The sequence below is a fragment of the Alligator mississippiensis genome, chromosome 2, assembly GCF_030867095.1.
Source record: "Alligator mississippiensis isolate rAllMis1 chromosome 2, rAllMis1, whole genome shotgun sequence".
NCBI lineage: Eukaryota > Metazoa > Chordata > Crocodylia > Alligatoridae > Alligator > Alligator mississippiensis.
The window spans coordinates 131,330,648-131,357,428 of record NC_081825.1 but is presented as its reverse complement, the minus strand read 5'-3'; the positions used below and the strand labels follow the sequence as shown (position 1 = coordinate 131,357,428).

Sequence of the window (26,781 nt, the reverse complement as noted above, 5' to 3'; positions counted from 1 at the left end):
AGCCAAGAGTAGCAAGAATAATAAAAAGGTGGAAAATATGCATTCTAGTGACAGTCTCCTGGAGTGCAAGCCATCTACCTTAACCTTCTCCTTGATAAGTAGTAATTTGGTCACAGCCTTTGAGTAAGCAAACAGAATTATTCAACAAATTACTACCATGTATAGACAGATATTACATTAAAAACCAACATCAGTAATGACACTAAAGTACTGTCTATATCAGTGAAGGTCAACCTTTTCAGTAGGCATGCCACAAGGTCAACCCCACACCCTTCCCAACTACTACTTGGATCTCCTTCCCCTGCCAGATCTGCTGCTCTGTGTTTCCTATCCTATCTGCCACTGTACTCCCTGCTCCATCCCTAATCTGTCATGCGCCACATACAAAGGCTGCCTGTGCCACTTGTGGCAGAGGCTACAGGTTGGCCACTCCTGGATTAAAAAAAACTTTACACAAATTGCATGACAAACTGAACACTTCTTCAAACTGGAGAAGAGACGCTTTAATTGACTGGAGCTAGAGCACAGCTATAAAGTCTATTGTAGGCAGCCAGGATACAAAGATTTATATTGTCTAGCACGTAAGGAAAAAGGTGATCAGGAAGTTGGCTGAATGAATCTTTATTAAATGAAGTGTGTATTAATTCAGTCAGAAGACATATACATCACGCACATATTTTCAAGAAATACAAACATGTTTCTGAGGCAGTTCTATTACTTTTTTAGTTTCTTTTGGGCAGCTTTCTTTTTGACCATTTGTAACCTTTTCATAGCATTAAGCTGTGATTCCTGAGAGGTTGGACCCTTTAAGGATGGTGACTGATTGCTCGAATCTGCAGCTGTTTTGCTGGTGCTGCTTCCACTGTTACTTGTTGTCCCGCTGTTTCCGTTGCCACTGTTTACCTGGCTGCTGCTACCTGGAGTTGTACTGCTTGGACTAGGGAGTCCTACTTTGCTGACATTATCACTGCTTATTGAACGACTAAGACTCGTTTTCCCCAGTGTCAAAGGCGGAGGTGGCTTCAGTTGAACAGGACTTGTGCTGCTGTTGTTGGAAGCTATTTTTGACCCTAGTCCTGCTTTAGATGTTGCCAATCCTGACAAACCCACAGGTTTCTGTACATTAGAAGAGGCTGCAGGTTTCCCACTGGTACTCTGTGCTGTTGAACTCAATTTGGCAGTTGAAGGACCAGTAGAAGAGGTTTTGGCTGCAAAGGCAGCCCATCCTGTAAGGCCACTGGTTGCTGAAGAGGAAACGCTGGTACTGGCAGAATTTCCCGAAATTGCTGCCGAGGTCTAAAATAAATACATAAATAAATACATTTTATTGGACCAGTATTTAATCCTTGCTAAGAACAACATAACCATTTCAAATTGTTTCTTAAAAAAACCTATTGGACAATATTTTAGTATTTTGGCAGGATTCACATTAGTCAAAAACTTTAAGAAAGGAAGGACATAGGTGCAGCTACATTTTAATTTTCTGTCAAGACAAAGCCAGTATTATCTTTTCTTTCCTTTCTTCTAACTAAAACCAGGCTAACATATGACACAACAATCTCTCACTAAGCTCTATAATGACAGCCTCTCTGAAGTAATTAAAAAGACCAACACTTAAGAAGTAGAAACAAGAAAGGCAGTCCACTAGCTTCTCTGTTTTATTCTGTAACTTTCTGTTACCTGAAGTTGTATTATAACAAGATGACAGATGGTATCACAAAAATAAAACCCCAGGCAATTAAAATAATGCAGAAACTAGTCTTCTGGCCATGCCACAGATTGAAGTGTTTCTTCTGCCACTGTTCCCTACCAATACACACTACAGGCATGCTTATATTGTCTAAACAAAAACAATATTTTTTACTTTTAGAGTTCTTGTTCACACAGGTTAATATAATTCAGCGCTCTTCCTCTTCACACAGGTTTACAAATCAATTTACTCCATATACCCCATAAGATGTTAGCCTTTGTTAATACATACTGACTTTAAAGAAATTACCCCGTTACTCATGGATGCAATATCAAAGCTATGATTTGAAGCCAGAGGTTCTCTGCTCCAGTCCTGTCCTCAGCACAAAGCCTTTTTCACAATATATCTATGCTTTTATGGATGAAATATGGCACTAGTCCTCCAATTATTTATGAACATAATGTTAATCAGATGAATAAAGGTATTCATATTTGTTACTGTTTGTATAATAAGCATCAGTATTCATATAGGCTTTGATTCAGGTAAAGTCGTTAACATAGCATAACTTTAAACATGTGAATATAATACCTTTCATTCAGGATTAGTGTTTTGCTGGACTGGGCTCATGGCATGTTAGTTTATTCATATTATTTATTATGCTTTCCAGTTTATTGTCTATTACCAATTCATTACAAAAGAAAACGAACCCAGAGAAGCAAAGACACAAGCCAAGATATTAAAAAAGGAAGGAAACACATCATTTAAATGCCAAAAAAAGCACTGCTCCTCTTGTACCATAGAAAAATCTTGGAATTACCAAAACATAATCCTGTTAAAGGGCAGCAATCCACCTCTTTTCTATTAGCATAGAGATATTTTATAAAATCCCATTAAAAAAAAAATCCTTTTCCAACCCTCTATGAAATAAAAGTCAGAAAACAGAGTGATGAGGAATGGAAGGAAGGGTTTCACCCATCACTAATTCCAGTCCTCTAGATTATAGCTACTACTGTGTATGGATGTTATTTTCATTGGAGGCTCTAAATATGTGGAGAAAAATCAGGTAGAGGGTCTTATTAAAAAAACAAACCAACAAAAAAACCCAGCATGCAAGCAAGAGACTTTCATACATGCAATAAAATGAAAACCCTTTCTATAGAGTATTTTGGGTACAGCACCTTTACTTCTGTCCTCTTGAATGCTAGGAACGTGGCTGTTGTATCCAGCTTAAGTTTTATTTCAGGTTTCTTGACCAATGGATCTTTCACAGCTGGTGCTACTGAAACTACAGCAGGGGCTGGTTTCTGAGGTGGTTTTTGTGTCTTTTGAGCCTGCAGAAGAAATGATTAAACCCATATTAGGCATATTTCTGTACTTTTAACTGAGTTAATCAAAGTGGGAGCAAAAACATGCTATCAGACATAATATTACTGTTATATGATACCTGGAGATCAAACAGTGAGGGAGCAAGTCATATGTGAACATAATTTTGATCTGTAGGGAAATTTCCAGCTGAGTCATAGGCTAGTAAGAGATGTCACCTTTGTGCCACCATAACAATTTTTGAGGTGGCACAAAGCAAAAGCAAATAGATATCCACACCCTTTGTTGCACAACAATTGCCTCTGTTTGTGGCCATGACAAAAAGTAGTACTAAACTGTCGCTTTTTCTCGGCAGACATCTATTTGCTTTAGGGCAGAAGAGTGCAGGCAACCTGGAGTGGCCCACACTCTCCAGCCACCCTGGGTAGGTGTTCTCCCAGGGCTTGAAGGGCCCGGTCCTGTACACTCCCAGGGCTGCCACACAGGATTAGGCCCCTCCAGCGCTGGGATTGCCTACTTGGCATTCCCCTTTTAAGAGATGTGCTTCTAAGCATCTCCAGGCTTTCCCCTCTTAGCAGTGCATACAGGAAATTCCCAGGGGACATCTCCGTCAGCAGGGGGCTGCAAGGCTGGGCCACAGTGGCCGTGAGGACCAGGTGGCTTGTACTGGGGAGCCAGCATTTTATTTTTAGTAGGTTTTTGGTTTTTTTATTTTGCAGATTTCGTGGACAATGCCAGATTTTGGATTTCACGGAAACTGCAAAATTGGGTAATGTCCATGAAATTGCAAATTGAGTAGGTCCCTACACATGACCAGTGGATGGAACAACGGGTGCATGCATTTCACCCAATGAAGCAGATCAGCTGATCTGCTTCGTTTGGCAACGTCTGTTTTATATCCCCAATAGGGAAGGTTCTAGCTGCTGAAAGGCATCCTGGGTAGTTGACAAGGGAAGGGAGATGAAGAGATGTCAGCTAGAAGCAGGTCTGGAGTATGAGTAAAGGGAACTACGGATAAAGCATGAGAAGTCGAAGAGAGGGTATGAGCAGAAGACAGCTATTGTGAAACAGGTTACAAGGATGTCATAAATGGTAAGTAAGGCAGCAGTATTCATGTGAGGTAGCTAAAGGAAATTGGCACCTGGAAAGAAAAGATGACTGACGACAGTTGGGGGCGGGAAGTGAAGTGTGAAGTATTTATATACATAGGTAAGTTTACCATATGATACTTGAATGCAATTTAATGAGCACAAGCAAGCATTCCTGACTTGAAAGGCTTGAAGACAATCAAAATACTAGAAGAAACAATGACATCAAAGGGAAGACTCTCATTGGCTGATGTCCTAGCGCAAAACATTTTAAATGAGCGTCTTTTTCTGTTTTCCCAATACAAGGGCAAATTTGAGCAGATAACAGGAAAGTAACATATCATTGAGGTAAGAAAATGTCTTTGGTTTCACTAAACCTAACAAACAATTTTCTATCCCAGCCCTGAGGCCACCTGGGAGCTGGCTGGAGACTCTGGTGTGGTCCCAGGGCTGGGAAGGATAATTAGCTGATTTTTGGTCCCAGCCCCAGTACTGCACCAGACTCTCCAAACAGCTCTGATCCCAGGGCACCAGGGAGATCCAGTATCAGGAGCAGCACCCTCTCCCAGCCTCCGCTCCCTATGCCTCCCTCTACCCGAAGCCAGAATAAGAGACCTGGCTTGGGAGATCATAGTAAGCATTACCGTGCAACTAGGCAGAACGCAGTCTAACTTTTGGTAATGCTTACTACAACGTAAATAAAATACATGACAAGGCCCTAACATACAGCTCAGTGAAAATAAAGAGCCTCATGCTATACAAATATGTGGCATCAGCTTCCACGGGCTCCAGTGAGAGTTAAGGATATTCACTGTTTAACATGATCTGGTCTCAAGCCTGTTATCCTTTGTTATAGTCATGGTAAGTTCCAGAAAATCAGTTCACTCACTGCTAAAACTGAAAAGAAAAAACATACAAAACTATTCAGCAGACTGGTGAAATAAATGAGTGCCAAATGAAATCAGCCTAATTTCTTCTTGCACTGCTTATCAGTGGGGAAGAAATAACTTGACTGTGTCTCACTTAAGTAATGTTAAACATTTTGTTCAATAAGCATGCTACTTTGTTCAATAAGCACGTTCTTTGAGACTCTATGGTTAAGAAAAAGAAAAATCAGCAGCAAAATGAACGTGCACCTTTGAAAAATGATTCTTCAACATCCTTCTAAAGATTTCTGTCTTTTTCTTTAAAAAAAACAACAAAAAACCCCCAAACAACCTATATGAATTGCTGTCTTCAGATACCATTCACGTTAGACAAAAAGATGACTCCTACCATTCTTTTCATCTGTCTGGTGCAGCGGGCACAATACCACACAAGGCGAGGATCATTCACTTCCTTGTCTGTCACCTGAGGTTTATGGCAATCCTGGTGGTAGAGATTATGGCACTCCTGACACTCCACTAACTGATTCCCAGAAGAAACTGTCATTTGCCTGCAGGACAAACAGTTGAGAAAAAATTACTGAAGAATACACTTTAAGGCTTAAAATAAAAACTAAAAATATGCTTGCTCTCCACGTACATCTTCTATCTTTGGAAAAATGAAATGGATTCCTTTTCTATTGCACAGACTCTTCTGAACAAGTCTGGTTTGTTCTAAAATTGGTTCTTTACAGGAAAAAGTTTATATTATTTTAAATACATTTTAAAACAAGTTACCTCTACAGGACAAAATCATTTGGTGGGTCCCCTCTTTGGTTCTTTATGGTATTACAGACTTGAAAAAATAATCTCATCCAACCTGTTTTTATTTTCCTGTTTGAGTTTTATATTAGACGTTAAGAACTTATGTACCTGGCTTTGCAGAGTGGACTTTATGCACAACTATCTATATATTTACATGTCCACCCCAATACTGCTGGACAATCATCTATTTCATATTTGCATCATTATGTTGTAAGTTGTTGAGCAATACACTTGGACTACAATAATGTCTAAATGACTACCAGTAACAGTGCTTTCAATTTCAGGATTTTAAAAACGTCATCATGCAAAGAGTACACTATTTTGTGCAACTTTTATTAACTAACTGCTGGCTCCCAACACGTGTAGACACTAGAAACTGCAGATAACACCCACACCATGGAAAAAATTGGATGTGTATGCCTCGAAGCAAACATGTAAGCTGGTGATGAGGACTTAATTTTGTTTGGGCCTCTGGTGAAAGGAATCAAGTTGTATAAATGACAAATTAGTCACATACACATGACTGGAAGTATGCCTGTGAATTAGCCAAATACCATTTTCCTAATGATTTCTTCTTTCAGATGACAAATCAGGCTATTTAATTGCTAAGCTGCTTTTGCTCATATCCCCAAGGAGCAGGTAACCAGGTAACCATGGAAACTCTATTTGTGGACGGGTGTGGAAAGGTAATACCTTATATCTTTATATAACAAGAAAATGAAGTCAGAAGATGTTGTCCATATGGCTGTTGGAACATATTCTGGAAAATATACATTTTTTTAAATGGTCTATTTAAAAATTAAAGGAGGAAATATTTTGAAATTCTAGTGCACACTATTTGGATTCAGGATGAATCAGAACCCAGTTCATTACAAAAAAAAAAAAACTGGGTCAGAACAAACAATGATGTTTCAACTGCGTGTCACCAGGGAACAGACTAATTTCCATATTCTAAAACTATAAAAGGACAATTTTCAGTGGATTACAAAAAAAAAAATACATTTTTCATGCCAAGGAATGTCAATGCTAGACTTATTTTAAACTAATTTTGTAATCAAGTGACAGCCCAAATGGTTTTCTATCTTTGAAAAATGAAGATGAAATCAATTTATTTATTAAAGTTTAGAAGTCTGCTCTTGCAAAGGTAATAGGAATTTTTCATAAATCCTTTATCTTTGAAAGGAGTGCAGTGTCACCTGCAAAATTTCTCTGTTTGGCACTCATTTATGCCTTGTAACCAACAACACCTGCAAATCTCAGGTATTAGAGAGGGCTGTTTTTTTTTAAACTGTCCTCTCTCCGTACCTCCATACTCTTGCTCTGACCATTTAAAAGGAAAAGAGGGGTCAACAACAACATATCTAGTCACTCTGAATTCCTAATTGTACCCTTAGCAAAGCCATACTCACACCTAACTCTAGACTAGCTCTAGAAGTGAATAAGCAAAGCTTAGTTGTCAGTTCAATCATCTGAGAGTTAGAGCATTTTGGTTCTAAAGTTGGCTTTGCACTCACTGGCTGTGTGACTTTGGGCAAGTCACTTAATCTCTCTGTACTTGAGTTTCCAGGTCCATAAAATGGGATAACAGAATAACACTTGTAAGTTGGCAAATGACTGTTCTGTGCTTGTGTAGCGTGCATGATAGAAAAAAAAAGTCCTTACCCAGCACCAGAGATCCCAATTACTACTGCGAATAAATAAATAATATAATTTGGGTTCTTGGTGTTTTGCATTTGAATTTGAAGTTTTCATTAGCAGTTAAACTAAAACATTACAAAAGCCATGGAACAAGTTGACAACTGAGATGTGGCAGAAACCATGGCCCTAAAAAACATGTTGTTTTTTATCAATAAACCTCAAATAAACTTTGGACTAAAGATGGCACTAATTAGAGCTGGTAAGATATACAAGGAACTCAGGGATATGTAAATACAATGTAAAACATGTAAGAATGCTTCTTTTGTAGTAAAGAAACAATGACGCCTCTGATATTTTAAAGTGTGATTGAGATGTTTAGCAAGAGACCTGTTCTCTGTCAGGTTCTGCAACAGTGGCCTGGACCAACCTGGTTTGGTTCAAAGCAGGCCAGTGCTTCCAAGGCCACTGCTGCTGCTACCACTGCTTCTCCCAGCCAGGCTGCCCTGCCCACACTTGGAATCCACTAGGATACCACCAGACCTTCACCTGTTCTTATCTTGAAAAAGCGTCCTGACCAGAACGAGCCAGACAGGGAATCATGTAGCATCAACACCTCCAATAGGTTCATCTAGGTCCTGAACAAATCCAGAACCTTGGGTTCATGTGTTACTTCACCCTTTATATGGAATGTTATTTTCCCTCCTCATCTCTTTCCTCTTTTGTCATTTATCTAATAAAAGTTTGTTCTTTTGCAATATATTGTGCCCAGAAAGGCCAACTAGAAACAATGCCTTAAATGGCCTGGTAAAAGTTTGGCAGGTCTTAGAATGACTGACATGACCATATACCTGGTCTATTTGCTTCTGTCAGCAAGGCTGTGGGAAGAAGCCGGTGCAAGAGGCCGCGGTGGTATGCTTTCTTTGTTGTTCTCTTATTTGTGTGTGTGCATGTATGTTGTATTTCGTCTTAAGAGAAACTGGATCAATTTTCAAAGCAACAGTTATAGACTATCTGAACTCATTCCCCATCTTCCTCCAATAAGACAATTGATACCATCTACAATGACTATCATATTAGGAGGCTTGGCCCTATAAAACATGCAACAAAGTTAAAAGGTGTATTTTTTAAATGGAAGGTTTCCTTTTCTGTCTTTAATAAAATTTTAAACTTTTAGCAACTGTTGTTACAATGGGAGGAAGTCAGAAATGATTTGATATGAAACCTTATTAAATGGTGTAAAAATGTGACAACAATAACATATCCATTAGTAAATCTGATACCTGCTCTCTATGAACACAACAGGAGCTGAAAATTGATTGGGGGGAGGGGGGGCACACACACACACACCAACCTTCTTACTTTGTGTATGTATTCAAAAAGTACTTTTGCTAATTTTCCATTATAGTAACACTAATATGCTTCCAAGTCATCAACAGATTCTTTTTTTAAATTAAATTCCAATTTCAGAATGTTTAATCATGCATCAGAAAAGGAAAGTCAGGAAGAAGCCCTTTTGTCTTTAAGTCTGAGATAAATACTCAGTTGGTAGCTAGAAATATTTTTATGGGTAAACCAACTACAATTTAGGCAGAAAGCAGGGCAGTGTGGCACCTTATATCACTAACTTTCAACTTATACCTCTTAACTTCTGGCTAACGTCAGATTAACATGGCTAAATACTCCTTCTCAACTGCAAACTGTTACAGAAAAAAAAAACCCACACAAAACTCTACAAATGCCATTTAAAAAAAATATCTCAGAAAAGAACTGACTTTTGAGAAAACTGCTTGTGATTAGCAATTCACTTTTTAAGTTCAGCTTCTAATCATAAATCAATATTTTTAACTATATACAAGATGCTCAATTTATTTTTTGTCTTTTCTGAAAGAAGGGCAGAGGTCTGGTCTTTATCACTCCTGCAAAAATTTCAACATTGTTATGAGAAATGATTTCCCTCAAGACTTTATTTCTGCTTCACTAACATTTATATATGTTTTTTCTTAAAGGCTCCATATTTCAGAATAGCATTTTTATTCAGGAAGCGCACTTAACCATATAATTAATTTTATGCCCATGCTTATGTTCAATTGAAGTCCTTAAATGCTTTCCAGAATAAAGGTGAAAATTATTAACAAGCTAAGAAATGTAATTAATTGGAAACACTGAGAGACAGCAAATTCAGATCTATACAATTCATTTGTACAATCACTTTTTATTGAAGAACTGCATTGTAAGAAAGATATGAGGGTATGTTTGATGAAGCATATGACACTTACCGGCAAACAACACAGGCCAACCCCATCTCCATAGCAAAATCATCAGCACTGGTTTCATCAAAACTGGATAGATCAGGCATAGACAAATCCTTGCTAGTCTGGACTGTGATAGGGGAGGAACGAGTCTCTTGCTTTTCTAGCCTGGGTTTTTTTGGAATGTCACCTCCTTCTATTATCTCCCCTTTTATCTGTTAAGCATTCACACGTACACACACACACACACACACACACACACACACACACACAGAAGATGAAAATGTGAAAGGTTAGTTATTAAAATGTATCTGAGCCACCAACTGGCATAAACAGTTCAGCCTAAGTTCCCCCTCCTTTCCTCAGCTTTTGATTTCTGTTCCCTATTGGGGAGTTGGTGCAGCCCACAGTACTGGGAGATCCCATGGCACAGTGTAGCGAGGGAGCTAAAGTGAGGGATGCCCACATGTGTGGTGCAGTGGGGGTGGGGGGCATTGCCCATGCATGTGGTGTAGATTAGGACCCATGGCTTGGATTAGTGCAGCCCCTGGGTGGAGAGCCCCCAGCCACTTAGAAGTTGGACAACCCTGGTTTAGAAATACAGCAGTTAAAGTATAAATGTACATCTACACAATATGCTTTCCTAGAGAGATATATTCATTGCCACCACAACATTTTTGAACTAGTAGTTTAAGGAGTCCTCTGTATTACAGCTCAGGATTTGTTAAAAGTTCAGGGGTCTTGAGAAAAAAAAGAGAGCGAGAGAGTGGTCAGCATACTATTTCTATTATGCTCTTCCCAAGAGTAGTAATGTATTACAAAATATGGAAAATTAAGATGAAATTTTTGCTATGCTGTCTGTCCTGTGTTAACCAGTGATGCTAATTAATGGGACACGTGAGCTATGGCCTTAACTAAAAATAAATCAAATTTGCCAAGTTCTTCATGAACAAATTGCTTCTTGTTACAATATTTTTAAATTCAAGTGCCAACAGAACCAATTTCACTGCAAATTATTTAATTGTTAAGACTTACTTTATCAGCAGATCTTTTCTCAGTTTCTTTTTTCACCTTTTCTGTTGTAGTAGGCTTGCCATTGTTGTTGCCTGAAGGCAAGCTGGATGAAGCTTTAGGCTCCTGCTTACTGGAGACTGGTTTGGTAATAGATACTTTGGGTTGTTCCACTTCCTAAACAAACAAAAGAAGACTTAAAGACAAACCTAATACAATGGTAACCAATCAAATCACATACAGGAATAAGTAAGTTAAATTTGGCTGCAGTAACTTCTACAAAAACAAAAACCTTTCAAGAGATAGGGTTCTAGTTTAACAAAAAAAACCAAAACAAAACAAAACCCTAAGCACATCTTCATTTTGATTTATTAATTTCAAAGGAAAACATTTTAAACCTGTAAAATTGAAAACTATAACAAACAAAAATTTTTACATTTTGTCTTCAAAATTATCTAATGTAGGAAAACATAAAGGAGATGATTTCTGTAGTCAGTGAACATCAGTATTTCATTCCTTTGAAGAGAAAAATATTGGCCTTTGCTTGATCTTGGCCAGTATTTACCTTTTAGGTCATTAAATCTGAATATGCATGTCAACAGTTCTTACAAGTGATGTATTAATATTAGTGGTGAATAACAAGCAGGTCGGTTGTAAATGAGTGATCAATTACAGCTATACGTGTAAGAATCAAAAGCTGAGCAACTAAAGTTCCTTCTAGCCTAGGGAAGAACTAACTATAACACTTCATTTAACCTAAGTTATCCATGTGTCAGTGCAGACCTGTAAAGCGTAGAGTTTTATTTCTAATGTTCTAATTAGTATATCTTTGGTGGTTTTCAATACACTGGTAAAATTTTAGCTGGTTGTTTTACAAATTATTTTATCTTTAAAACACCAAGCTTTTTTTGGTCGCTACCTGCCCCATGCAAATTTAAAATCAACAGAATTTGCAGAAAACAGGTTTTTAACTACTTTAAGATCTCTCCACAACAACAACAACTACTCTGCATTTTATGAGCATTTAGTTTTAATTATAAGTTGATAAATCCATCAATTTGGTTAATTTTGGATGACCAATATGGTACAGGAATAGAAAGTGACTGCAGAGCAATACATTACAAATTCATAACTCTTCCAACTTAAGAAGAAACAGCTGCCTTCCAGATCCAGAGTCTGCCCCAACTAAAGTCTACAGAATTTTTGCCATTATCTTCAACAACAGTAGGATCAACCTTGCTGTGTTAAAGGTGAGCAATCAACATGGTTACTCCACAAATCTGTTCATTTATTTCCACTTCTTTTAGTCCTTCATCTAGAAAACTTAAAACAGGAATAGCTGGAGTGATAACAACACATGTAAAATGACCTGCATGTTCCACAAATGATAATACCTTCTGTGAAGGACGATAGCTTGAATCAGTTCCTCTGGCCAGAGACTCATCGAGCAAAGCTTTTAGCTTTTCAGCAGAATCTTTACTTTTTGAATGAAGGAAGCCGAGGGCTTTCAAAAAGATGGGATCAAGTTCCAAGTTCACTGTGGCAGCCATAGCAGCCTCTTTGAAGAAAAATGAAAAAGAAGAGAACATTATTTACATGCAGTATAACTCATGCAACAGAATAGACAGAATAGTTCAGAGGAGGCGTATGTGTGTGTATATCTAAATATATATAGGGACCTACCTAAATCACGACAGAAGTGCACTGCGCATTGGCTCCTTTTTGCTGTGTACTCCCCCCTGACACTGATTTTTGGAGGGGCCCCAGCAGTCCCACTTGCTACTTATCGGCTGGGAGGCAAAACTGCGATTTTAAACATGCCACAGTTTTTGCCTCCTGACCAATCAGTAGTGACTGGTGGGGGTCATCGGGGCCCTTCAGCCAATCAGTAGCAGGAGGCAAAAACTGTGGCATATTTAACACCATGTTTTTGGTCCCCCGGCTGATCGGAAGCAAGTGGTGACTAGTGGCGCTTCCAGGCCCCTCTGTCAATCAGTTGGGGGGGGGGGGGGAGTAGGGGCAGTATATGGCAAAAAGAGCATGAATAAATGAGCTGCTGCAAGTGCATTTCTGTTGCAGTTTAGGTATGTCTACATAGAGAGAGAGAGAGAGAGAGAGAGAGAGAAAAACAAACATATATATAGGCATACATGCATATCTGTATCAATATCTATCTAGGTAGATATCAATATAGATATACATGTTATATATGTATGTGCATATATGTCTCTCTCTCTCTATAAGGACCTACCTAAATTGCAGCAGAAGAGTGTGTGTGTGTGTGTGTGTGTGTGTGTGTGTGTGTCTAGAGAGAGAGAGAAGTGGTCCAATAAAAGATATCCCTCTAAGAAATCCTTGCCTCTTGCATAATTCCTGGACCATCATAGCTACAAAATCACACTAACACTACCAAAAATTATCATATGCACATGGAACATGTATTCCAGAATCTCACTATTTGTATTCAGAATGGCTGGCAACTTCAAGAAAAACAAAAAAGCTTGGTTTCCTTTTCTCGTAAGACATAATAAGCTTAAAATGGCATATGCACTTCATAGTTTCATAGTAGCTAGGGTCAGGAGGGACCTGAACAGATCATCTAGCCTGACCCCCTCCCACAGGCAGGAATGAATGCTGGGTTCACAAGACCCCAGACAGGTGATCACTCCTCTTGAATTTGCCCAAGGTAGGGGCGAGGACCATTTCCCTGGGAAGTTGGTTCCAGATTTTGGCCACCCTAACTGTAAAATATTGCCTTCTGATCTCTAACCTAAACCTATTCTCCATCAACTTATGACCATTGTTCCTCGTCACCCCAGGTGGAGCTGGGGAGAAAAGGGCTCTGCCTATTTGCTGTTGATCCCCCCTGATGAGCTTGTAGGCAGCCACCAGGTCCCTCCTCAGCCTCCTCTTGCTGAGGCTGAACAGGTTCAGGTCCTTCAGTCTCTCCTCACAGGGCCTGTCCTGCTGCCCCTCACCAAGCGGGTGGCCCTCCTCTGAACCCTCTCCAGGCTGGCCACATCCCTTTTGAAGTGCAGCGCCTAGTACTGGATGCATTACTCCAACTGCAGCCAGACCAAAGTCACATAGAGGGGGAGCATCACTTCTCTGGACCGGCTTGAGATGCACCTTTGGATGCATGACAAGGTATGGCTGGCCTTGCTGGCTGCGGTCTGGCATTGGCAGCTCATGTTCATCTTGGAGTCAATGATGACTCCAAGATCCCTTTCCTCGTCTGTGCTTTCAAGAAGGGAACTCTCCAGCCTGTATGTATGCTGTGGATTCCTTCTCCCAAGGTGCAGCACCCTGCATTTGTCTACGTTGAACCCCATCCTATTCTCATCTGCCCACTTTTGTAGTCTGTCTAAATCTAGTTGCAGCCTCTCTCTCCCTTCAAGTGTGTCCACCTCGCCCCACATCTTAGTGTCACCAGCAAACTTGGACAGCGTGCTTTCCACCCCCTTGTCCAAGTCGCTGATGAAGATGTTAAACAGTGCGGGCCCGAGGACCGAGCCCTGGGGTACCCCACTGCTCACATCTCGCCAGGTTGAGTACAACCCGTCCACCACTACTCTCTGGGTGCGCCCCATCAGCCACTTTTTACCCATCCAACTGTGTAGGCATCAATGCTGCAGTCGCTTAATTTATTGATGAGGATGGGGTGAGAGACAGTGTCAAAGGCCTTCTTAAAGTCTAGAAAGACTACGTCAATGGCGACACCATCATCCAAGGATTTAGTTACTTGGTCATAAAAGGCAATCAGGTTGGTCTGGCAGGACCTGACTTTGAAGAACCCATGCTGATTGCCCCTGAGCATGATCTCCCCTGCTGGCCCCCAACAGATGTGCTCCTTGATGATCCTCTCCAAGAGCTTCCCGAGCACCGAGGTGAGACTTACAGGCCTATAATTACTTGGGTCCTCCTTCCTCCCATTCTTGAAAATTTCCTTTTGTAGGTTGCTAATTTCACAATAATGTACATTAGGAAAATTGATTTTCTTTGTAGGTAATTTCATTTTTGTTAACTTTTTAGATGCTGAAATGCCCCAATATCAACACAAATGAGATGAAGTGAGAGAATGGGCTTGTACTGTACTTCTCACTTGATCAGTAAAAAAAAGTGTTACTGGTGTTTAAGACTTACTATTAGGTTAAATGGCCACTGGGAAATGATTTGACAAGAATGACTTGGCAAAGATTATGGAACAGAGAAAAGGTTCTGAACAGAATTCTTTTAGAACAGAAAGGGGTAACATTTATTTTAAAATAACCTTGGTTCACACCATTAATTTTTGCACTTTGGAACCTTCTCAGTCAATCTCAGCGACAAATTTCAGAAAGGGCAATTAAATGAGAGACCTCCCTTACAAGAGAACTGATTACTCTAAATCAGCAATATATCTTTATTACAACAGTCTAAGGAAAGCTACAGCAAACTGAGGCTGCTCGTCTATTCCAAAAAGCATGAGAAATATGTATTTTTAACAATTCCTTTTATCATCATCCCAAAATGATTGTGATGTCTTACTTTTTATTTTGTAATTCAGAATACATTCTTGAAAGAGCTTTCATGAGGTCTCAAAAGCATAGCTTGGACATTTACTCTGGTTTCAGCTTGCAGGGTCTTGAGTGAATTCCTTTTGATGTTGAGACAGTGAACTTTTACCCCTTTGGACAATTCGCCAGCAGAGGTAGGCAGCTCCCTTACTGCTTGCCTAGAAGTCTCCAGGAATCTTTATCTCATGCTGGGCTTTCACAAGACACTAGAGAATCACTCTACCAAGATCATCAAGGAGTTCACCACATAATAGACTTCATACAGATTTTATCAATGGACCCAGCAGAGAGTTAAGAATTCTATTCAGAACCTTTTCTCTATTCCTTAATCTTTCCTTCTTGTCAAATCATTTCCCAGAGGCCATAAAACTTCCACTACTAAGTCCAAAACACCAGTAACTCTGGCTGTCTACTGATCAAGCAAAGACTACAGTGTAAGCCCATCTCAAGCAACTCAGTTTCTCTCTGATGTCTACAAAAATGAATTTCAATGCATGCAGAAAGTAGATATCCTCCTCTCTCATACATCTATCTTCGATAACTGCTCAGACCATTCTTGAGATCTGTGGGCTGTACTATTTGTTCTTTTTCTTTGTTCTGTGTTTATGGTCTGAGTTTCAGTACCACACAGTGTATAACTTAGTCTCTGTTAAATCCCCAATGATATAAAAATGGTGAAATAGTAGAAAAACCCAGTTCATATCAACTGGAGTAACGGACTGCTTGAGGAACTTAAAGTTCCTTTTCTTAGAGTTTCCCTGTTTACAAATCTGCATATAACTTACTGACATTAAGAACAGATGTTAGTAGCAAGCCAAACTCAGGATGGTTTCAGGCTAAATGTGACTTCTCAAATTAAAAGAACTCTAAGAAAGTGACTACTAGCACATCGATTCAAATAGCTCAGGGACAGTTTTGTTTTCCAGTAATAATTCATAAATCTCTTTCTGGAGTTAGCTTTTTAAGAACTTTACTGTCAAGAAACTGTAAAAATATGTGCAGTTTGCATTTAATTCTTTGATGTGTATACCAAAGCTTGGCATCCCTCTTCTGGCCTCAAGGTTAACATTATAATAATGCCACGTTAGTAGTATCATAGTTAAGAATCTGTCAGTGTTTCGTCCATAATACCTCCTTTTACAGGAATACTAAAGACAGTTAAAATATGCTCTAGGCTAAAACTGAGTACATAAAGGCTGAGCTTGGAAATGAATTTTCAATTAAAAACATATATTTTAAAGTTAAAGAAAGAAGGAAAAATATCCATCTGCTGGAGGAGGAAGCAGCTCATCAGTTGCTAAGTTCAAAATGGACTTCACCTGTAAGCATAAATTTCATAAACTGCTCTCTGACTGGAATACAGTAACAGAGAAACTGCCATACAGTCTCAAACCAACTGCTGGTCTGGTTCATTTATCTTGCCTTTAATAGTAACCAATACCAGATTTTTGAGAGCAGTGAGAAAGATGGTCTAAAGCTTAAGTCACTAGCCTGCGACATGAGAAACTGGAGCTCAGTGTCTTCTTATGCCATGAATCTTTTAGGTCCAGGCCAACAGAAGAAATGAGATGACATTTAGTTCCCTAAATCCCAAAATGCAAATCTCAAAATCTGTTTAATGGAGGTGCACCAATATATCGGTTGCATACTGGACTGGCACCAATAAAAGGGAAATTTACATTATCAGCTACTGGCTTTTTTTGGCTGATAATGTTCGCTGATAAATGCAATTAATTATGCCTTCTGGCCAGGGACCCCGGATGCCGCATGCATGTGTGTGGCCGCATACATGCATGTGGCCAGGAATGTAGCTGGGCAGTGTGGAGAGCAGCTCCCTGCAGGTAAGTCTGTGGAGGGGAAGGGGTATGGGGGAGAGAAAGGGTGTGGAGGGGCAGATCAAGGCTCCCACAGTGAGGGAGGGAGGGAGGGTGGCAGGGCAGGGATTGGGGGCACTGCCCAGCCAGGGTGGTGAATGGGACCTGGGGCCAGGTCGGGGAGTGGGACAGAGCTGCGGGTGGCTCATCCAGAGGCATGGCAGGAGAGAGGGGGCAACTCCCCACTGCTGCATGCACTCCCCAGGGGAGGTATGGGGGGACATATGCCTCCCCAGATTTGTGTGCAGGGTGGATGGAGGCTGCTCACTGTGGGCTTGGGGCTCTCCGCCCTGCTGCCTTTGTCCCAGGAGCCCTGCGCTGGCCGTGCAGGGGCAGTAGCAGGGGCAACGAGTTGTGCCTCCCCCTGCCAGGTGGGCAGGGGGTGCACAGCTGGCACGGGGCTCCCAGGGCAAAAGCAGCAGAGCAAAAAGCCAAAAGCCCCCACCCTCACCCCTTTCAGCTTTGCTCCAGTTAAAAGCATCGCCACACTTAAAAATGGCGGCAGGGCTTGAAGTAAAGCTCATTTGACAAGCTTTATTTCAAGCACCCCCACTGCCATTTTTAAGCACTGAGATGCTGATCCCATGGATGTCCTGCTTCCTGCCCCAGCCTGGGTCCCCCACTCCCTGCCCCACTCCCTCTCTCACTGTGGGGGCCTCAATCTGCCCCCCATGCCCCTTCCCTCCCCTGAGCCCCTTCCTCCCCACAGACTTACCTGCAGGGAGCTGCCCTCCACGCTGCCTGACTGCATTCCTGTAAATTGGTTATCAGATCGGTATCGGCTGATATGGCTGGTTAACAACAGGCTATTGGTACTGGCCAAGAAAATCTTTATCGGTGCACTGTCTAACCACCTAGGTGCAGAAGCTATCAAAACTTCTGCTCATGGATGGTCTCAGTCTTGCCATTGATAAGCAGCTCAGCACTCATTTCCTCTCCCAGAAGAACACCTGAGGCCAGGTAATAGGCCAGGGATAGGCAAAATAAAGCCCGCAGGCTGGATCTGGCTCACCAACTAACTGGATCTAGCCCACAGGTGGGGCGCCCACCAAGTAAATGGATCCAGCCTGTGTGTAGGCAGTGGCTCCAGCAGCCGCATAGTGATGGGCAGCTAAGGCTGCTTCCCACATGCCAAGCACTCTCTGTCTCTCTCTGGGCTGGGGCTGCCACCAGCGTAGCAGCAGAAGCATGAACCTGTGCACAGCTGTAGCATGCCACCACCCCCGAGTCTGGATTTGACAGCTACCAGCTGCAACCACAGCTGCCGAAATGTGGCCAACACCTTCCCCGTTGGGGCTTTGGGTGCAGGGGGCGGGGGGAAATGCTACAGCTGCAGGCAGGTTCAGGATTCTGTGCTGGTCACAGCCCAGAGCCGTAGCACATAGTACCAGTACTCAGCAGGGTATTCTGAGAAAGACATGCTATTTATCTGTATTATACTGCAGTGCTATAATGCTATCAATTCAATTTTAAAAAACCTAACACTGTTTACATTTTACTGCCATTTCTTATCAAGGTTTTCCATTCAGCTCTCCACGACAACTACCCATGTTGTTTTCTGTAGCTGTTAATTACAACCTAGCAACATTAATTACTTATTCAAAATGTTCTTTCCAACATGCATTGAACCAGATTTGTCAATACTACCTCTTGCCTTTCACCGCACTTCAAATTCACCTCTGTTTATTCTATTTCTCTTACCCCTCACAATTGCTTCTGGGCTCAACTAACCTAATAATTGTGTCATCAGTAAATTTAGCATTTTCACTGGTAACTCCCTTTTCTAGATCACTAATATATTAAACACCAGTCCTAGAACAGAATATAACCTTTTCCCACTGTTTTTTTTTTTAATCCAGGCAAGAAGTTAAAAGACCTTTAATTCTCATTCTGTTTCCACTTTCTTAGGTTCGGATCCACAACAGCACTTTGCCTTTCATCATGTGAATTCCTAAACAGCTTTCCGTAAAGGATTTAGTTAGTTAAACTTTAAACTATTTATTCAGGGAAACAATCAAAAAGTTTTAATACTTTAACTAAATGATACTAACTAGATCTACTTAGGCTGTGGATAGACATAACATTTGAACAATCTCAAACAGTTTTGAAACTCCTTTGAGATATTAAGGTTGCATATACAGACAGACCCAATAACGTGCTCTTGAAATGGCCAAAGGATGACAGAAATGTACCTAGAGAGAGCTGGTGCTATTTTGTATTGTTTCATTATGGAATATTTCATGTTATGTCTATATTCACAGAAGTTTAGAGCTGGAAGGGACCTTGTGAGATCACTGGGTCCAGCTTCCCTGCTTTGGGCTGGGAAGACTGCTGGGGTCAAATAACTATCCCACAATGCTGTGCTCTCCCTTTCCCCAACCCTGTCACAGGCTCCCTGCACCCTAAGCTCTGTGGATCCCAACACTTGGAGTGCCACAACCGCCCCCAAAACTGGCCACTGCTGGCATCCTGTGGGGTCCTGGCACCCGCAGTGGCCAGGGTGAAGGGAGTGCTCATTGACTGTCCACTCTGCTTTCCCCCTCTCACTAGAGAGCAATAGGAGGAGGAAAACAAGGGGAAAGGAGCCATGAGACCCCCATGCGTGAGGAAGTAAACACTCTCCTCCCCAGTTCGGCACCCTGTGTCTACCCTAGTTACTCCAGTAGGCCTATGGCTGCTCCTCTTGGAACTGCCACAGCTGCTGCTGCCTTTCCCTGCCTTCCCCTGTTCCCAGGCAGCCCCTATGCTGCCCGCCACCCTCCCTCCCTCCCATCCCCCCCACACACACTCCCAGCAAAATGCTCTGCGAGAAGTCAGACGGGCTGATCATCCCCTCCACTCCTCCCATGTTCCTGAGACCAGCAGGAGGAGCTGCAGGGGTGGCTACTGGCATGAGACACCCTGTAAGAGCAGCCTCAGCAGTGGGGGTCTGCCCTTGTCCTAAAGTTACAGACCAGGGATCAGAAGGGGGAAAACAGTGGAAAGAGTAGGGCACAGCAGAGTGATGTCCTGTCCTCAACTGCCCTTAAGCAGCACCAGCTAGATCAGTGGTTCTCAATGTTTTTAGCATCAATGCCCTTCCACCCCTGCATGTGCTTTCTGAATTAGATCTATCCCAGTGATTTTCAACTGGGAAGCTGTGGAATTCAGAAAACCTATGGAGGGGTGTCTTGGGACTAAAATGGTTGAGAATCACTGGCATAGAGACTAAGTTGCTTAACAAAAGATGTATTTGGTGTCATTTTTAACAGTGCATCTCAGAACTGGCATGATTTCCTTTGGCAAGGGAAAAGAAACATTATATGTTGGGAGTTTTTTTGGGGGGTGGGGGTAGGGGGCGCAGAACAGGTGTGTGTAATGTGGTGTCAGTTTTAAACCAGAAATAAATGTGCCCCAGGTATCAAAAGTATGGGAAATAATTAGGGCTGTGCGAAATTTCTCTGGCTGTTTCATTTTGACACTGTTTCAACTCATTTTGAGCTCAAAACAATGAAATCAAAATGAAATGAAGGGCTTCAAAACAGCCTCAAAACAAAATGAGGGCAGTCAAAACGTTTGGAAACGTTTTGAATTTTGAAGTAGCCCAGCTGAGTTCCTCTCTGCAGCGCTAGGATCAGGCTGGGGAAGAAAACTCAGCCCACCTGAGTTCCCTTCCCCAGCTGGATCAAAATGTCAAAACAGCATCGAAACAGCGAAACCACTTTGATGAATCGGAACAGAACAGTGTTTTTGAACTGAAACCAAACTCGAAACGAAACACTTTTCCATTGAAATGGATGTCGAAGCCGAACGCTGCTGTTTTGCACAGCCCGAGAAATAATGCCCTAGGTTGGAGAGTGCTGTTGCTGCATGCCACAACAGTGATTTTGAAGCCGTCTCATAGGGGGGGAAGGGGAGCAAGGGGCCCTGCATATCTGCCATGGCTGAAATATACTTTTTGAAATGTTTCAAACCGTGTTACATTTTGAAACATTTGAAATGTTACATCTATTTGCCTCCTTAGCTATTATTTTGTTCAAAGAACTGTAACAGATTTTCTTCAACAGAATCAATAATAGTTTGTGTTTTATAGTCTATTTTTAAATGGATTCGGTCTATTTTCCTAACATTACAGTGCAATTCAATGGTGTAAAATTTCTAGGATCATCATGATGGCTTCTCAAATGAAAGTTACATCTGCTTCCCTTCTGTATTTCCCCAGAATAAAACATTTTAAACATGGAATAATAGAAAGCTAGGGTTGAAAGGGACCTCAGAAGGTCAGGTAGTCCAAACCGCTGCATAAAGCTGGACCACCCGCAACTAGATCATCCCAGCCAAAGCTTTGTTCATGCAGGCCTTTAAAGACCTCCAAGGATGGAGACTCCACCACCTCTCTAGGTAACCCGGTTCCAGTGCCTCAACACCCTCCTAGTGAGGAAGTTTTTCCTAATATCCAACCTAAACTTCCCTTGCTGCAACCTGAGACCATTGCTTCTTGTTCTGTCATCTGCCACGACTGAGAACAGTCTAGCTCCATCCCCTTTGGAATTGCTCTTCAGGTAGTTAAAGGCTGCTATTAAATCCATCTTCTCTTCTCTAGACTAAATAACCCCAGTTCTCTCAGCCTCTCCCCCATAAGTCATGTGCCCCAGCCCCCTAACCATTTTGGTTGCTCTCCACTGGACTCTCTTCAACTTATCCACGTCCTTTCTGTAGTAGGGGCCCAAAACTGGACACAATACTCCAGATGTGGCCTCACCAATGAAAAACAGAAGGGAAGAATCACTTTCCTCAATCTGCTGGCAATGCTGCCAATAATGCAGCCTGGTAATGCATTATCCTTCTTGGCAATAAGGGCTCACTGCTGACTCATAGTCAGCTTATTGTCCACTGTAACCCCCAGATCCTTTTCTGCAGAGCTGCTGTTTAGCCAGCCAGTCTGTACTAGTGCATGGGATACTCCAGGACTTTGCATGTGTCCTCACTGAACCTCACGAAATTTCTTTTGGCCCAATCCCCCAATTTGTCTAAAACACTCTGAATCCTAGCCCTACCCTAAACCATAGCTACTACTCCCCACAGGTTGGTGTCATCTAGAAACTTGCTGAGGGTGCACTCCATCCCATCTTCCAGATCGTTAATGAAGATACTAAACAAAACCAGCCCCAGGACTGACCCCTGGGGCATTCCACTTGATACTGGCTGCCAACTAGACCTCAAGCCATTGATTACTACCCTCTGAGCCCAATGCTCCAGACAGTTTTATATCCACCATCCAGCCCATTCATTCAACCCATATTTCCTTAATTTGCTTGCTTAACTTCTCTCTCTTCATCAAGTCGATCCCATCTGTTCCAACCAATCCTTTTTCTTGGACCAACATTCCATAGTCGAAGAAGCCAAATCCTTGCTGGTGACACCACCTGTGCAACCATGCATTGATCTGCAGGATAAGTCCACTCCTGTCCTGCCTCTTTCTCTTGACTTGACAGATTGAGGAAAGCACCACCTGTTCCCTTGTCCCCTTCACCCTTTCACCCAGAGTCCTGTAGTCACCCATGATCTTTTCAGGGTCACCCCTGACAGTATCATTGGTGCCTGCATGGATGAGCATGGGGTAATAGTCAGGTTGTACTTTTTTGTTAGTAGTTCAGCACCCTAAATTCCTTCTTAGTTTGGATAAATGGATTTTTGATATTTGGTCCAATCCATTTTTCTTTATTTACAGGATTTTTGTTTTCTGATATCTTAGTGCTAAACAGACCCTCGGACTAAAAATGTAAGCTGGGATCAATTATCTCCTCAGCTTCCTTTGTGATAAAGATGCAGATAATTCATTTAACTTTTCTGTATTGTTCTTTTCATGGAAAGAAAGATTGCCAGGAGGGAGGACTGAAACCATTAGATACTGCCCATCTTGGGAAGTTTCCCCTGGAATAAACAACATGGAGACAAACTATGGAATGGGCTCACCTGGAATCAGTTTTCACATTCCACAGACCTCTTCCGTTTTCAAAAACTGTCTAATTCTGCACTTTGACAAAATTGAGACTTATCAGTTTGTTGTGAGAGAACACAGAGATCCCAGACTAGCAAAGAGTTAGGGGATAGAGAAGACGTAAGGTTCCATTTTCTGTCCGATTCATACCAGAAACCTGGAATCTCAGTCTCCCATATCCCTCCGTACTATCTGCTACTCACAGCAGGTTCCTCTGGTTTGCCTGCAAATTCCCTCCTGGGCCTATAGAAACTTTCCCAACAACACTTCTATGAAAGCTAGTAAATGCCTGCAAGAAAATAAACACGTTCAACAGACATCAGTATCCTTGAAAGGTTTTCCATCTGTTCAACTTCTGAAGGGGAACTTGGGTAAAGAGCACAGCACTTTTACCACGCTGCAGCACTTAGGGAAGCCAGACATGAATGTACTGCCTGAGTGAGTTTAGTTCATCAGTTTGAGTTACCAGTTATTGGTTTCATTCTTGACAACCTGGATGATATTGTGGCAATTTACTCAGGGGGCATTCTGAGTTGAGCTAGTCCAAAACTGCAACCACAAATGGAAGGGAAGGGAAGAGAGATGATCTCCTTCCTGCACTGCCCTGCTAATGTGACACCATGATCCAATGCAGAAGCCATGGGGCTCTGCCCTGTACCAGGAGTTCATCTTTTTTATCAGTAGGTAGTAGTGCTCTTCTCCTAAACTGCCCCATATCTTCTAGCCTTAGCCACTGCCTCCACACACAAAGGATGCTACATATGAACTGTCTAGAGATGCATTGATGCATTGGTCCATATTGTATCGGCACTGATAAAAGGAAAATTGACATTATTGGCAATTGGCTTTTTTTGGCTAATGTGCCTGATAATGTCGCTGATAAGTGTCACATGCATGTGAGCAGCTGTAGAATGCATATGGCCAGGAGTGCAGCCCAGAAGCTTGGAAAGCAGCATCTGGTCAATAAATCTGTGGGGAGGAAGGGGCATGGTGGTGAGGGGCAGACTGAGGCCCCCGCGGTGACGGAGGGAGTGGGGCTGGGGCAGTTGCTGCCCAGCCAGGATGGGGTGGAGTGTGGGACAGAGCTGTGGCTCATCCAAGGGGTATGGGGGGGGGGGCGCTCCTGCTGGGGCGGGTGGCAGTGGTGCCGGGGGGGGGGGGATTATGGGGGGACTATAGCTACCCCAAAATTTGCCATAGCCACCCCTCCCAGTGCCGTCGTCTGCCCTGTCCCAGCCCCTGCCAGGAAGAGGTTGGCACAGCCCTGGCCCTAAGTGCGCAGCCCACCCTTACCCCACACACAGATCCAGGGGGGGCATGTGCCCCCCACGCTTGCCCCAGGGGTGCGTGCAGAGGCAGGAGCTGCTTCCCCCTCCCCTGGACCAGCTGCAACTCCGTCCCGGCTGTGCAGCGCCTACCCCAGCCCCTGCCTCACTGCAGGGGCCTCAATCTGCCTCCCCTACGCTCCTTCCCCACAACAGACTTACTGGCTGGATGCTGCTCTCCAAACTGCCAGGCTGCATATTGGCAATCAGATCGGTATCAACCGATATAACTGGTTAATAATTGGCCATCTGTAAAGGCCCCCAAATTTTTTATCGATGCACTCCTAGAATGGTCCCATAGTCCCAACATCCATTGTTCCTCCATGTCTAACATCTGTTCACTAGCCTGAACACTCCATGATTCTCCACAGACCTCTAATATGCAATCCCACAGACCACTTATGCTCCAGCACCACATGCAGTCCAATAGCCTGCTTTTCTCAGAGTATCTTGCAGAGATACACAGCCCACCAATTATTCCCACCCCAGGCCTGGCACTACAGCCCCAGAGTCCACTTCCTCCAACCCCTTGTATAACTCCACAGCCTCCCTCCCCTGTACTTCCAAGGCATGTTGCAGAGTTACAGAGACTGAGGGCAGTCACGTTTGCCTGGCAATGCACTGGGCTAATTAGCAAAAGAGTTAGTAGACAGAGAGCCACCTCAGATCTTTTATTTGGGAAGGCCCTGCCTGGACTGGGTGCTAGATCCAGCCAGCATTTGGAGAATTCTGGTTTAACTGGTTACAGTCTTTCTTTACTCTCCCCACCCTTTCCTCACTTAATAGATAAGCTGTTGCTTGAAATAAAGTAAAAAGGTTAAAAGTGATGAAAGTCTTCCAGCACATTAACTTTAATTTAAAGACTGTCTTGTAACTTGGGAACAACTGACCTGCCCTATATACACACACGTGCAGATATACATACAAGTGCACATACACATATATATGCACGCAGACAGGTACAGGTACATGTGTGTGCACTGTGCACATGTATTGTGAATCTGTTGGTTCATTTCCTCCTACCTGCTGTTTGTCTGTCTCTGGGCTACTTATTGCTTGGTTTGTGTCCTCTCTTCATAGATTTCATAGACATTAGGGGCTGGAAGGGATTTCATGAAATCATTGAGTCCAGCCCCCCTGCCAGAGGCAGGAAGTCTGCAGGGATCAAATGATTCCAGCAAGATAAGCATCCAGGCGCCTTTTGAATGAGTCCACAGTAGGTGCTTGCACCAACCAGCTCTGGGGGGAGTCTGTTCCAGACCCTGGGCACACGGACTGTAAAGTTTTTTTTTTTTTTATGTCCAGTCTAAATCGGCCTTCCAGGAGTTTGTGGCCATTATACCTAGTTATCCCTTGGGGGGCCCTGGTGAACAACAGTTCTCCCGGATCCTAATGTGCCCCCCCCTTATAGACTTATACTTCTCTTCTTAGACTAAACTTACATATACCCAGCCATAGGCGACATAGCCACAGGTAGAGGGTGCACAGAGGAGCACGAGCCCCCCCTGACAGCAGACACTGATGCTGTTGGTAAGGTTGGTGCCCCCCGACAGGGCTGCCACCGTGGTGGCTTATGCAGGCACCCCCCCAAATTCAGGAGGTGCCAGTCACTCACGTACCCAGCACTACCGCAAATAAAGAGCAGCTCTTCACAGAGCCATATCTTTCAGCTTGACCCTAACATACTGTTAACCCAGTAACATGCTTGCATTTAGCTCAGGTTTGACTGCCCAAAATGCATCTTCAAAGGAAAAACGAACAGGTGAAAAGGGGTCTGGTAATTCAGGTGAGGCTCAAGAACCTGAACCATTAGAGATGGAAAAGCCCTATCTGGTTCACTGCCCAGAAAAGCAAACAGAAATGAATCCCTGGCTAATGCTTACTGTAAGGCAGGGGTGACAAAGTGAGCTGGCCCCGTGCACCAGATGAGTGACACGGGACTGGTCCACAGGCTGGATCGGGTCCAGGGACTGCCCCTCCCCCCCAGCCAGGCGTGTCAGATCCAGCCCCCGCGTGCAGCACAGGTCCTGGATCTGGCAGGTGGCGGGACCCACAGGCCCCTGCCCCGCAGCCGGTGCCGGTGCCACTGTGGCTGGTGCGGGACTGCACTGCACTGCTCCGCTCTAGGACCCGTGCTGCATGCGACACCTGCCTCGGGCCGGCTACAGCAGGTGCTGCAAGCACTGCATCGGCTTGCTAGGAGGAGGGGGGTGGGGAGGGATCCCAAATCGGCCCTGCACACGTGCTATTTGCAGCCCAGATCGCTTACCCCTGGCCGCGCCGGCCGGCCAGTCCGTCCAGCTCGCGGTCCCCCCGGCGCCGCGCGCTGCGCCCGCGGGTTCCGCCCGGCAGCGCGCGC

The 26,781-nt window shown here is 43.1% G+C and overlaps 1 protein-coding gene across 1 annotated transcript; it reads right to left on the bottom strand.

Moving 5' to 3' along the window:
• Positions 1-605: 605 nt before the first annotated feature.
• INTS12 (integrator complex subunit 12) lies at positions 606-26,775 on the bottom strand. Its single transcript, XM_006264020.4, has 7 exons — positions 26,692-26,775; positions 12,082-12,245; positions 10,712-10,864; positions 9,704-9,891; positions 5,377-5,536; positions 2,869-3,021; positions 606-1,296 (listed from the first exon to the last, which is right to left on the bottom strand). Exons 2-7 carry the CDS (start codon positions 12,235-12,237, stop codon positions 715-717), a joined length of 1,392 nt encoding a protein of 463 aa, XP_006264082.1. The 5' UTR covers positions 12,238-12,245; positions 26,692-26,775; the 3' UTR covers positions 606-714.
• Between the last annotated feature and the right edge of the window lie 6 nt (positions 26,776-26,781).

Coding starts and splice junctions, on each gene's coding strand:
- INTS12 (XM_006264020.4), bottom strand. CDS start 12,237: ATGGCTGCCACAGTGAACTTGGAACTTGATCCCATCTTTTTGAAAGCC. Junction 5,537..9,703: donor TTGGCCTGTGTTGTTTGCCG/GTAAGTGTCATA, acceptor TTTGTCCTGCAG/GCAAATGACAGTTTCTTCTG. Junction 3,022..5,376: donor CCAGACAGATGAAAAGAATG/GTAGGAGTCATC, acceptor TTTCTTCTGCAG/GCTCAAAAGACACAAAAACC.